This window comes from Drosophila ananassae, chromosome 3R, assembly GCF_017639315.1.
Source record: "Drosophila ananassae strain 14024-0371.13 chromosome 3R, ASM1763931v2, whole genome shotgun sequence".
Classification (NCBI taxonomy): Eukaryota; Metazoa; Arthropoda; class Insecta; order Diptera; family Drosophilidae; genus Drosophila; species Drosophila ananassae.
The window spans coordinates 18,672,351-18,686,177 of record NC_057930.1 but is presented as its reverse complement, the minus strand read 5'-3'; the positions used below and the strand labels follow the sequence as shown (position 1 = coordinate 18,686,177).

Here is a 13,827-nt window from a genome sequence, read left to right as displayed (position 1 = left end):
TAAATAACAAGATTATCTCATTCTCAGCACTTGCCAATTGCTAAAAGCCACAAACATATTCCCAGATCTATATAAAATGGTATGTGTGGATAACAATTCATCGATTCGTTTGGCATTCAATGTGTTTGGTCCGTATTGGCGATTGCAATTTGCACGATTGCCAAAAAAATTTATATTCAGTATCCATTTTGGCGACAACATTATGTCATTACCTTTGACTGAGAGCACCTAAACCCAAAAAGAAACTGAAAATAGCCAACAAATAGTGTTCGAACCGAACGGCGAAAGGTGAAAGAAAGACCAAGAATCTAGGGCATAGTCTACTTTCGAGCGATGATGTCAGTAGGACGGGATGGGCCAGTGCTGTTGATGCGGATACGGATGATGGCAGACGTGGGCCGATGGCGGTGTCTGGGTCAAGTTCGATTGACATTTTACAAAAAAAAAACACACACACACGACGCTCTGATTCAACAAAGTTCAATGCTTTGCCAAGAGAAAATCAAATAATTTACACGTTATTTGTGTGTTGAAGGGGACGAACTGATAGCTGTCACCTTAAAGAATTCAACAATGACTCACACACGGCACTCAGAAAAACCAAACCTTTGCCTTCTCAATAATAGGACTTAAACTAAGATCCAGTATTAATTAAAGATCTTAAAACTCACCTTGCAACTGCAATATCGTCATCTGATATTCGGCAAGTTTCTCGTCGATATAGTCCTGCGACTGATTCGCAATGATTTCGGCTGTTGACGGGCCAAACTCCTCTTCGTCATCGTAAATCACATAAGATTTAGGTTGCGGAGGCTCCAATGGCACGCCCACGAAATCGATCTGGTCCTGGGCCAGTCCTCCGTGTGCTCCCTGTCCTCCGTGTTGTCTCGGTTGTGGCGGTATCACCGGTGCTCCCTGCTGCTGGTAGTACTGCGGCGGGGGAGCCGGCTGTGATGGTTGGTATTGATGATGGGACAGCGGCGTCTGTCGATTGCTGTAGTTGAAGTCCGAGCTCGGAGTCTGGCATACGATGGGCGATGGGGTTGGGGACAGCTGGAACGAGCTGGTCGGCTGGGCACCGTACGAGTTCTGGTGCTGCAGCGGCGCCGGACGGAAAGGACGCGGAGCCGGCGATGCTCCTCCATAGCCATACCCGGCTGCCGGTAGCTGTTGGAAGGGTGCCGGCGATTGATTGCCACCCGGCCACTGGGGACGTGGGTGCGAGATGTTGGTGCTACCGCGCTGACCCCTCACTTGGTTAATCGGCGCCGGCGACATCGCATGACCGTAGGGCCTAGGTCCGGAAATAATCGGTGGCGGACTGGGCGCCGTTGTCCACGGCGAGGGCGGACGGTACAGGAAGGACGAGGGCGACGGAGAGGCAGGATTGGGGGCCCGTGGATTCCAGCCACGTGGCCCGTTCCCGTACGGCGGCGGTTGCTGCCCGGACATCTTCACGGCAATTGGTTAACGCGATCGAAGTTTAAGTACTTATTTTTTTCGGGTTTACGATTTAGATTTTGTTATTGTGGCACAAAGACTTTTGGACGGGGTTATGGCGTTTAATTTAACATATTACACTGCCGAAAAAAATGGCAAAAAGCAAATTAGCACTGGAATTATATAAACTATTTCTTGTAGCGTTTCTTGTAGTATTTTTTGTCTTAAAAATATGATGTATCACATGTTCATTAGCACGAAACAATCACCTGAACGTCCAACCTAATTATGTCAAGTGGACAAAATAGCATAAAAAATACGCAACAGAAACATAAATAAATCATGACCTATTCTTGAAAGGCGGTACCTAGCCAATTTCGCCAGACTATATACACTATATCTATATGATCTCTAACGGAAGTGGTCGAAACATTTATACAATCTTTTAAAAATGGCTCTGACGTTAGAGTGGGATGACTGAGAGGTTTTCAAAAGAGTGTTCAGTTGGATGTCACATATATTAGTGAAAATATATATCTTGAACAAGCCCATAACTTACAATGTATGAACATTAACATTATAGAGCCATAGAGATTGAAAAAAGCATGAGCATCATGGAAAAAAGGAGACCAGCACGCGGATTAGCTTCTGTCAAAATTGTTTGAAGGCCTCAAAAGTCTATAAGATATATTCTTGGCAGAGTGGGCACAGGAACCTTGAGAATGTCTCATAACATTGATAGTATTGGATGCTCAGTGAAAGTGAAATTAGCTTTCTATATATACGAGATGGTTTGAAAAAGAAACTTGAACGTTTTTTAAATAATTTCAGTGCAAGAAAAGTAAACAAAATAAATCAAGAAAAGAATCATAAATCATTTGAAAAATAGAAGTAATGAAAGATTCATAAACATCTTATAAACATTTTTAGTTAATTTTTAGTTTATATAACTTGAAAAAATTATTATAAACTCATCAACCAATTTTTTAAAATTCATCAACTCTTAGAAGCATAATTTTTTGGCAAAGAAATAAAGTTATTTCCAGAAAATTTTTGAATATTTTTACTGACAAATTGTTCATCATCTGCTTCCAATATTTCAATTCATTTATGGATTGTCCAAAAAACCAAAAATTGCACAGTGTAGGCGGGACGGGATATGGATGTGAATGTGGTTCTGAATCTGAATCAGTGTCGGTCCACCAGGGGCACCACTTAAAAGCACACGTCCCCCATCGCACCACTGCCAAGAAGAAAACTCATGCAGACTTTTCACTTTGCGGCGGCGGTTTTTTTGGTTGTTGCTTTCGAATTATTCAAAAATAGAAATGAACTCAGTTCGTTAAACTTTTGGTCGGAAACCATGCCGAGAGCAGAGAAAAAGATGCCACCGTTCCGAGTGCAGCCTCGGATGCTTCACTTTATTCTGGTACCACTTTTAATTGCCATCCACTTTATGGGACTATCTCTCTTTATTTTCATATCCAGCGATATTAGTTCATCCTTATGTTGAAGCACTTTCTATAGTATTCTTTTCAAAAATTATCTCGCACCGGAAAACGTGGAAAAACACGTTTTTTTTTAAATCCCAAATCACTTCACTGTCGATTATGTAATCCATTGAAAATTGGGAATTATTTGGGAAAAATTCAATGAAATTTTCACGAATCGTTTAAGACACAAAGCCCAAAAGGCAAATTACTTTGTAAGATTACACACCGCAGATTTGCTTTGATTTCACGCTACAATTCTTTGCGCGAACAATTCCAATTCAATTTCTATATATTCAGATATATATAGATAGACGTGTATATATGCGTGGATGGCAGGAAAGAAGACTTTTCAATGAAAAACTTTAGATGTTAGAGGAAGAACCGAGAACAACACTCGACGAGCACGAAACACTAACTGAATCGCAGGAACAATCTAGCCCCCGATCTTTGGGGAAATTTCGAAAATTTTCGAAACGATTCAATACGATCGGCACTCGGGAAAATGTGCCGGCTTTTCTTTTGGAGCATGCGCCCTTAAGAATATTATTCTCCTCTTAGTTTTTGTTTTGATCAGTTCATTCTAAACAAGACCAATAGGAAAAGATAATGAGCGATAAAGTATCTTAAAGAACGCCGTACACAAAAATTGGCGTCCCAAGCGCTGAAAAAAAAAATATGTGCTCAAAAAATTAGACAAATACTCCAAAACAAGAACGGAAATTAATTTCCGGTGGATCTCAAGTTAATATACCCTTGCAGTTATGTAAGTGGCAGCTTATATTATCAGATATATTTGGATATAGGATAGAGGTTCTATACAAATTTTTGAAGAAGATCCGAAGAAAAATTCATAAAAAAATTTTAAAATACTTCGTTCTCAGACTTTGATGCAGAATGATGGGGAATCGATCTACAAATCGTTTAAGGTATTCCGCTCAAGAATCGGGTGGAAATTGGCCAAGATATGACCATCGTTGGGGCCCATATTGTCCTTCCATGCACTTTTCCGATTTTGGAAGGGGATAGCCCAGAAATTTTAACAAAAAATCTAAATAATATTTCGTTCTCGGATTTTGATGCAGAATGATGGAGAATCGATCTACAAATCGTTTAAGGTATTCCGCTTAAGAATCGGGTGAAAATTGGCCAAGATATGGCCATCGTTGGGGCCCATATTGTCCTTCCATGCACTTTTCCGATTTTGGAAAGAAATTTTAACAAAAAATCTAAAAAATATTTCGTTCTCAGATTTTGATGCAGAATGATGGAGAATCGATCTACAAATCGTTTAAGGTATTCCGCTTAAGAATCGGATGGAAATTGGGCAAAATATGGCCATCGTTTGAGCCCATATTGTCCTTCCATGCACCTTTCCGATTTTGGAAAGAAATTTTAACAAAAAATCTAAAAAATATTTCGTTTTCAGATTTTGATGCAGAATGATGGGGAATCGATCTACAAATCGTTTAAGGTATTCCGCTCAAGAATCAGGTGGAAATTGGCCAAGATATGGCCATCGTTGGGGCCCATATTGTCCTTCCATGCACTTTTCCGATTTTGGAAGGGGATGGCCCAGAAATTTTAACAAAAAATCTAAAAAATATTTCGTTCTCGGATTTTGATGCAGAATGATGGAGAATCGATCTACAAATCGTTTAAGGTATTCCGCTCAAGAATCGGGTGGAAATTGGCTAAGATATGGCCATCGTTGGGGCCCATATTGTCCTTCCATGCACTTTTCCGATTTTGAAAGGGTTTCACCTAGAAATTTTAACAAAAAATCTAAAAAATATTTCGTTCTCGGATTTTGATGCAGAATGATGGAGAATCGATCTACAAATCGTTTAAGGTATTCCGCTTAAGAATCGGGTGAAAATTGGCCAAGATATGGCCATCGTTGGGGCCCATATTGTCCTTCCATGCACCTTTCCGATTTTGGAAAGAAATTTTAACAAAAAATCTAAAAAATATTTCGTTTTCAGATTTTGATGCAGAATGATGGGGAATCGATCTACAAATCGTTTAAGGTATTCCGCTCAAGAATCAGGTGGAAATTGGCTAAGATATGGCCATCGTTGGGGCCCATATTGTCCTTCCATGCACTTTTCCGATTTTGGAAGGGGATGGCCCAGAAATTTTAACAAAAAATCTAAAAAATATTTCGTTTTCAGATTTTGATGCAGAATGATGGGGAATCGATCTACAAATCGTTTAAGGTATTCCGCTCAAGAATCAGGTGGAAATTGGCTAAGATATGGCCATCGTTGGGGCCCATATTGTCCTTCCATGCACTTTTCCGATTTTGGAAGGGGATGGCCCAGAAATTTTAACAAAAAATCTAAAAAATATTTCGTTCTCGGATTTTGATGCAGAATGATGGAGAATCGATCTACAAATCGTTTAAGGTATTCCGCTCAAGAATCGGGTGGAAATTGGCTAAGATATGGCCATCGTTGGGGCCCATATTGTCCTTCCATGCACTTTTCCGATTTTGAAAGGGTTTCACCTAGAAATTTTAACAAAAAATCTAAAAAATATTTCGTTCTCAGATTTTGATGCAGAATGATGGGGAATCGATCTACAAATCGTTTAAGGTATTCCGCTCAAGAATCGGGTTTAAATTGGCCAAGATATGGCCATCGTTGGGGCCCATATTGTCCTTCCATGCACTTTTCCGATTTTGGAAGGGTATCACCCAGAAATTTTAACAAAAAATCTAAAAAATATTTCGTTCTCAGATTTTGATGCAGAATGATGGGGAATCGATCTACAAATCGTTTAAGGTATTCCGCTCAAGAATCGGGTGAAAATTGGCCAAGATATACCCATCGTAGGGGCCCATATTGTCCTTCCATGCACTTTTCCGATTTTGGAAGGGTATCACCCAGAAATTTTAACAAAAAATCTAAAAAATATTTCGTTCTCAGATTTTGATGCAGAATGATGGGGAATCGATCTACAAATCGTTTAAGGTATTCCGCTCAAGAATCGGGTTTAAATTGGCCAAGATATGGCCATCGTTGGGGCCCATATTGTCCTTCCATGCACTTTTCCGATTTTGGAAGGGTATAACCCAGAAATTTTAACAAAAAATCTAAAAAATATTTCGTTCTCAGATTTTGATGCAGAAATCGTTTAAGGTATTCCGCTCAAGAATCGGGTGGAAATTGGCCAAGATATACCCATCGTAGGGGCCCATATTGTCCTTCCATGCACTTTTCCGATTTTGGAAGGGTATAACCCAGAAATTTTAACAAAAAATCTAAAAAATATTTCGTTCTCAGATTTTGATGCAGAATGATGGAGAATCGATCTACAAATCGTTTAAGGTATTCCGCTTAAGAATCGGATGGAAATTGGGCAAAATATGGCCATCGTTTGAGCCCATATTGTCCTTCCATGCACCTTTCCGATTTTGGAAAGAAATTTTAACAAAAAATCTAAAAAATATTTCGTTTTCAGATTTTGATGCAGAATGATGGGGAATCGATCTACAAATCGTTTAAGGTATTCCGCTCAAGAATCAGGTGGAAATTGGCCAAGATATGGCCATCGTTGGGGCCCATATTGTCCTTCCATGCACTTTTCCGATTTTGGAAGGGGATAGCCCAGAAATTTTAACAAAAAATCTAAAAAATATTTCGTTCTCGGATTTTGATGCAGAATGATGGAGAATCGATCTACAAATCGTTTAAGGTATTCCGCTCAAGAATCGGGTGGAAATTGGCTAAGATATGGCCATCGTTGGGGCCCATATTGTCCTTCCATGCACTTTTCCGATTTTGAAAGGGTTTCACCCAGAAAATTTAACAAAAAATCTAAATAATATTTCGTTCTCAGATTTTGATGCAGAATGATGGAGAATCGATCTACAAATCGTTTAAGGTATTCCGCTCAAGAATCGGGTGAAAATTGGCCAAGATATACCCATCGTAGGGGCCCATATTGTCCTTCCATGCACTTTTCCGATTTTGGAAGGGTATCACCCAGAAATTTTAACAAAAAATCTAAAAAATATTTCGTTCTCAGATTTTGATGCAGAATGATGGGGAATCGATCTACAAATCGTTTAAGGTATTCCGTTCAAGAATCGAGTGGAAATTGGCCAAGATATGGCCATCGTTGTGGCCAAAATTCGGTTTCCATGTATTTTCCAGATGTTTTCCTTTCAGGAAACGGATGAAAATTAGCGAAGATATAGCCGTTTGCTGGGGGCAATATTATCCCTGCCGGAATGTCACAAAAAGCTTCAGTTTTTGAAGGGGAACCCCCAGAAAATTGTACAAAATTAATCTACAGATTTTATATTTTAAAATTTTACATGATCACTACAGCGTGCTGTAGAGCGCATAGAAAATTATGTTAAACTACAGCTGGTCTGTTAAACCAACAGCTGCTGGTCACAGGGTGCCTCTTGTCAAAATATATTTGTGAACAAATTTTCGGTAAAAAAATGGCCAGCAGACAATTGGTAAACAATTTGGCCAAACTTGGACGCCCGTGTCAAACATGGATGTCGCCATTGGCCGCCGTTCGCCATAAGAGCTGTCGCACCGATATCGAGAAGGTCACTCATACCGGCCAGGTAAGAAAATCGCTGGGAACTCGGAACCCATCCTGCGATTACGCAAACATTTTGAATAAGTAAACATTCAATTGGTTTTTTGACGCAGGTTTTCGACAAGGATGACTACCGCAATGTGCGATTCACCAACGCCACTCGTTATGTGAACGAAAACTGGGGCATTAAGCTCATCGAGGAAGTTCCACCCAAGGAGTGCACCGAGCGCGTGGTGTTCTGTGATGGTGGCGATGGTCCCCTTGGCCATCCCAAGGTGTACATCAACCTGGTGAGTTGAAAATGATAACAATTTAGTTTAGCACCCTCTATTAATAATGTGCTCTTTTCAGGACAAGCCCGGCAATCACTCGTGCGGCTACTGTGGCCTGCGTTTCGTTAAGAAGGAGGAGCATCATTAGGCCATGGCATTTGGCTCCCCAGCATCTTAAGATCCTGTCTATCCTGTTGCTCTAGCTTAAATTTTAAACTGAATAAAATTAAACCTCAAAATGGCCATGAGTTTAATAGATAAATGTCTATCAGAAGTAATGAACAGCAAAGTTAGGGTTTCCTTTTAGGAAGTTCCCTTAGCCGCAGAAAATAGTAACCCCCTAAAAGAATGGACACTTTATTGCACAACACTTTATTTGCATGTTTTTTAAATGATTTGTAATGCCTGTTTGCATTGTGTCCTATTTAAAAGTTAGATAAATCAACTTAACATTAAAGATTAGTAAAACTAAGAAACAAAAAAAAAAAATTGAATTCCGATTCAAAATACTGTGAGTTGAACTCGACTGCCTGGACAGGAAGCGGCCCAATTCACCGCAGGGTGGGTGGTATAAATGTTTTGTAGATGTTTAATTAACAAAATTAACTCATATAGCATATAGTATACATATTTTGCTTGGTAAAGCGGTAATATATTGCATGGTGGTTTGATATTTTTTGTTTTTGCTGCTAAATCACTACGGGCACTTTAGATGCTGACGATCGCAGCATTGAGACACAGACAGTACCACGAGGAATCAATACAATAATACACACAATATCTGCCGCCGTCTATCGGCGACTGCTGGTTGGTTGGTTGGTTGGATGCCAGCACTCAGATGGGATTGGAATGACCACCAAGGGATCAGTTCAATCCGGCTGGACTGCTCTCAAACTCAAAAATCGTCACGTTCGCGCCGGTCAACGTGAGCCTGCAATTGCTAATGCAATTGCCGTTTTATCTTTCCGTCTCCATCGCCATCTGGGAGATGTTGCCACCTCCTGAATCGAGCTTGGCCTGCAGAGAGCCCTGGATCGGGGAAATGAAAGTGGGGGCAACACCAGGCGGTGGACCCGTCTCACAATATATATATGCCCAACGATGGTCGAAAGCCTATCGCCGGTCAATAAAATCATGGTCAATAATCGTCGTCATCTGTTGTCTCAAGTGCGTTTCATCTAAAACACCAAACACTAAGGAGAATGTAAACTAAAATGTAGTAGGTTCTAATTTGGATGTTGTGTGGATGCGGTACTATGTTGCCGACGAATCGCCTTAGCCTATCTTCATACTGTTGCTGTTGTTTCTGTTGCTGCAGTAGAGATCGCTTGTCTTGATTGGGGCAATAGTTGTTCACCACTGGTCACCAGAGGTTCCGTGGCATGGCATAGCCTTCTTTTGTCACGAATATGTTGCGATCGCCATGGGGCGCCGCAGCGTGCTTCTGCTCCCTCTCTTGGGGCGACCAAGTTTTCGGCCCCTTACCCATCCCGGGCGAGGCGTCAGCGCCCTCGTGAGTAACGGTGGTCTCCTTCCGTCCGTCTATCATCCTGGTAACAGTGGTGGTCTTATTACCAGACGAGTCCTGAGCCACCTTGGTAGTCTCATAGCTGCCGTCCGGCTTGCGCACCGTCTTCGTCATAACACTCTGGCTGAACATCTTCGGACCCTATTTTACAAAAAAATAATGGCTTTAGTTTAGGAATTATAGTCTCCAGCTCCCAATAGTCCTCACCTGATAGTTGCCATCGAAAACTCCACCAAAGGGAGTCATGCCACTTCGCGGCAACATCGGCGTCATGGGGGTCATGATGTCCGGCTTGTTGTTCCTCGGGGGACGTTGGGTGCGAACGAAGGACTTCACCTCCCCATCGGCGGAGATGGTTCCATGAATACGTCCCATGATCAGCTCCTCATCCGAAAGCTTTGCCTGCGAGTGGCTCTTGCGGTAACCACGCTGGTTCGAAGGCAAAATATTGCCCAGTCCCTGATCGCTTGATTCAGCCTTCTCCCCGGGATTCAGACGCTGGATAAGCGAGTGCAGCTGATCAGCATAGATCCTAGACGAAGACAAGATGAGTTTCTCTACCACTCTTCGCTCATAAGGTAACTTACTCGCCGTCCAAATCAGTGTCCAGTGAGATGTCCTTTTGCTGCTCAAACTGCTTCAGAATCTTGCTTTCGAAGCCCGGTTTCAAAAAGTCCTCCTTTAAGTCCCGCTCAAAGCCATCTAAAGCGATATTTTTTATTAAAAAAGGACGAGGAATCAGCTAAAAGATAAACCCACCATCATTATCGTTCAGCGATTCCAGGAGCCGCTGCAGCTGGCGCTCGAAATGCTTCTGCATCTCCAAAGGACTGGTGAAGACCTGGATGGCGAACTTGCGATCATCGTCGAAGAGCTCGTCGTCGGTCTCCGCCTCCTCGAACCACTGCGGCTTCCTGAACTCATCCTTGTTGGAAGCAGACGTCGAAGAGCTGATGGGTGGGAAGAGAAAAGTGGGGGGTGGGATGAGAAATGAATTTCCACCCTTCGGGTCCAATACGCAGCCTCCGAGCACACACACACACATATACAGAAAGAAAAAGCAGCCCACACACTGGCAGGCGCTTTTCCGTTCTGTGTGCGTGTGTGTATCCTGGCAAAAATGTATCTATCATGGCAGGTGCCTGGTTATCGATCCGTCGGTGGAAAACGCCGCAGTGCCGCAACATTTTCACCATTATTTTTAGACTTGCAATGCAATTAGCTTGCATAATCCGGCTTGCAATGTTGAATTGCATTCATTTACTCACTCCTGCTCCTTGGCCGCCTCCGACTGGAACATTTTCTTGAGTATGTCCATTCTAATAGCTCCGCTGCTGATAATTGTTAGAAGATAACTTAAACGCTTGACAGGGCGCAAAGCAAAGTGGTTAAAGGAAACTAAAAGAACCAAAACTACGCAAATGTTTATAGATCTCAGCGATTCTTGTTCGGCGCTATTATTCTTGTTTTTTTATGGTTTTTATTTTGCACAAACCGTACACGACACCACGACCAAAATTTTTGCCCGAAAAAAACTGTCAACAAAACTGGCAGCAGTTGACAGCCGATCAGCTGACTTCGTGAGCAGTGGCCAGTTCGTGCGATAGTTTTGAGGACCTGCCAGCTGGTCACACTTCTTGGCGCTCAAATTTAAATTTAAACTTAATTTAGTCGAATATTAATGCAAAAAACGCAAGAATTTGAAAACTTGGTAATGAATGTAAATGTTAGGTTTCCTAAGGTACGAACAGAAAGATATAAATGTAAGTTATACTCATTAATAATGAGTCATTTTATTTTATTTCTTATATTTATTTTCTTCCCAAAACAATATTTTCTTTTCTAGAACTATTTTTAGATTTTATTAATAGTTTTTATTGTGGTATGGCGTTCAGTGGCATATATTCGATTATGGAATGAAAAGTATTCCGGTTAAATTCCGGTTAGAGTTGATCCAAATTTTGGCCAATTGTTTCCTGGTCTTGTTCTCGGTGGGTCATTTTATCTGCCCGGCTTATCAACCAGTTATTGCGGTGACTGTCTTGTTTGTTGTTTTGTTGTGTGTGGCCACAAATTGTCTGATAAGTGATAGCCGAGCGTAAGAATCGGCACACCGCAGATCTGGGCTCCCAAATAACTACCCAACTGGTGTATGTAAATGCCACCAGAGACTATCCACGCTTTATGGACGGGCAGATCCGAGTTGAAGCCTCAGAAACCACTACTCCCCTACCTTATCAGCCATAATCCACCCCATTCCCGACTTATCTCCATTCAGTATATAACCATGACCGATAATAAACTCCCGCCACAACGATAAACAAAAGGCTTTGTTATTATATATTCCTTTTTTTTTTTTCTTTAATTATTAAAAGTATAGAGGTTATATGTGAGGTGAGGTGACCACAAAAGCACTTGCAATAATAATATTTATACACAGTACACGCACGAAGCATTTGAATCTCATCAGTAGAGCTCGAGAGGAATTGGGATGGGGGTGGCGGGTATACACAGGGCGGGGGAGTTGGTGGGAGTGTAAGGACCATAACAATAATTTCGAAATAAACAACGGATAAAGCTTCTGATCATCTGGTTTTCATTTCAACGGCTCTTGTCAACAAGGGGGTATTGGTTGTGGGATAACAATTGACGCAGTGGCTCCAGCACTAGCTGGCAGCGGGCTCGAACTTGCATATGACGGCGAACATGGCCTCGCCGCCCAGGTACTTGGCCAGCCAGCGGTTCTTAATCACGGCCAGCTTCAGAGTCTCGCAGCCGAAGCGGGCATTCAGGTTCGTGTGTAGTGCCCGGCCCATGCCCTCGATCACGAGCAGGTCAGTCTCATTGGCGGCGATGGCGTCGCACAGCTCTGGCGGAAGGGTGCGCATGTCCAGACAAGGACCAGACTGCCCATTGGCATACACCAGCAACCGTCTGCTCTTCCAGGCCTCCGCTATCACCTCACACTCCGGAGCGCACTCGTCCAGAAGTGCCTCCAACTCTCGACTCGTTACATCATTGAGCGCTGGTTCGCTATTGGCGCAGAGTATCACTTTGGTGCCACGTTTAAGCAGCTCCCGGGCGAAGGGCAGCACTCCCAGTACCACATCCACGCCGCTGTTGTCCACAAACACAACGGCGCACTTATGCGGCGGCCCCTTCAGGCGTTGCAACCAGTTATCCAGGTTGTCGAGCAGCCAGGGTCTCTCCTCTATGCTGTCCAAGGCGGAGTGGAGGCCAAAACTACTGTTCTGCTCCAGGATATTGGCGATAGCCTGGGCGCCCCAGTCAAACATATTGCCGGCCAGCACCCCTCGCACCAATTCCGTCCATCGAGCGTCCTGATCCTGCAGTGAATCCAGTTCCTTAAGCCGCTCCTTCAGATTGGCTACGGCGGAGGCGTTCTCCAGTTTCTTCTGGCTGAGCCAGGGATCCGTGAATCCATAACGCCGCAGCATAGTTTCGTTGATGTTGAGGAGCTCACTGGTCCCGAGGACCACTTTGCCGCTGTTCTGCGGAATGTTCCTTTGGTGCTCCTCCAGCTTTTGAATGTAGGCCTCCCGAAACTGCTCCGCCCGCTGGCCGGCAGTGTTATCCACCAATGCCTGAGACTTCTCAGCCACTTTGGCGAACTTCGTAGCCAGATTCCGGAAGCAGTCGAACCAATAGTCGGCCGCTTTGGCATCCGTATTGAGGTCCAGCGTGTCCGGCTGGTAAACCGCCGGATCCGGCAGCAGGCTGCAGTTATGCATAGCGGCGCGTTTTAACGACGCAAGGCGAGTGAATTTAAGCGCAGAAATTGTCGCCGTTTTTGTAATTATTACAAGTTGTGGTAGGGTTGTTGAGAGCATATCGACTTGAAGGTCTATCGGTTGGGTTGAAGGATAATGACAACTCTGGCAACAAAACAGCTGTTACCTCTAACGGTTTATTTAAACTAACCAAAAATAGTTCTCATATTAATTTTGAATTTATAATGCTGCGATTGGAATAAATTCCAACCATCTCGCAAATCAATTTTTCTAATTTTCTAATTTTTCTAATACTGTCAGTTTAAAAAGTAATCCCTGTCAGAAATATACTGCCAGAAATACCTTGATCAAATCGCTCAACGAGGTGATATTTGGAAATTCGAATACCACAATAATTTAATAATTGTTACGAATTTCTAGACATTCATCTATCTATAAATGGATCTGACTCAGAAGAAAAAATAAATAAAAGGACAGAAAAAATACTATAAAGTTTCAGTAGCCAGCCCTGGTTTTTAAAATGTACCCGCCATCGAACCATTTCAAATGAACCGTTTCTTAGTGGAAAGGAAAACTTACATTTTTAATCTTGAGTTTTCAGCCAAGGATTTGCTACAAACTGCTTCAAATTAAAAAGGATTCACAGAAAAATAGTGAAATTAACTGGAAAACTAAAAAATACTTTAAATGACTACGGACATGTTCGATATTCCGTCTCGCTCACATGCGACTGCCAACATGTCGAGACAGGCCGATTAGTGTGCCCATCTATCGTTTGAAAC

General features: G+C 42.5%; 4 protein-coding genes across 4 annotated transcripts; 1 reads left to right on the top strand and 3 right to left on the bottom strand.

The window, feature by feature from the left end:
• Positions 1-660: 660 nt before the first annotated feature.
• On the bottom strand, positions 661-1,452 carry LOC116654904 (vegetative cell wall protein gp1-like). Its single transcript, XM_032451524.1, has one exon. The coding sequence runs from the start codon at positions 1,450-1,452 to the stop codon at positions 661-663; it is 792 nt and encodes a 263-aa protein (XP_032307415.1).
• Positions 1,453-7,320: 5,868 nt separating this feature from the next.
• Positions 7,321-8,008, top strand: LOC6498331 (NADH dehydrogenase [ubiquinone] iron-sulfur protein 6, mitochondrial). The gene is made up of 3 exons (XM_001962526.4): positions 7,321-7,518; positions 7,607-7,783; positions 7,845-8,008. Exons 1-3 carry the CDS (start codon positions 7,387-7,389, stop codon positions 7,911-7,913), a joined length of 378 nt encoding a protein of 125 aa, XP_001962562.1. The 5' UTR covers positions 7,321-7,386; the 3' UTR covers positions 7,914-8,008.
• A 113-nt stretch (positions 8,009-8,121) lies between these two features.
• Positions 8,122-11,030, bottom strand: LOC6497203. Its single transcript, XM_001962527.4, has 5 exons — positions 10,562-11,030; positions 10,053-10,243; positions 9,881-9,995; positions 9,501-9,825; positions 8,122-9,434 (listed from the first exon to the last, which is right to left on the bottom strand). Exons 1-5 carry the CDS (start codon positions 10,609-10,611, stop codon positions 9,129-9,131), a joined length of 987 nt encoding a protein of 328 aa, XP_001962563.3. The 5' UTR covers positions 10,612-11,030; the 3' UTR covers positions 8,122-9,128.
• Positions 11,031-11,872: 842 nt separating this feature from the next.
• On the bottom strand, positions 11,873-13,338 carry LOC6497202 (4'-phosphopantetheine phosphatase). The gene has a single exon (XM_001962528.4). The coding sequence runs from the start codon at positions 13,142-13,144 to the stop codon at positions 11,960-11,962; it is 1,185 nt and encodes a 394-aa protein (XP_001962564.2). The 5' UTR covers positions 13,145-13,338; the 3' UTR covers positions 11,873-11,959.
• Between the last annotated feature and the right edge of the window lie 489 nt (positions 13,339-13,827).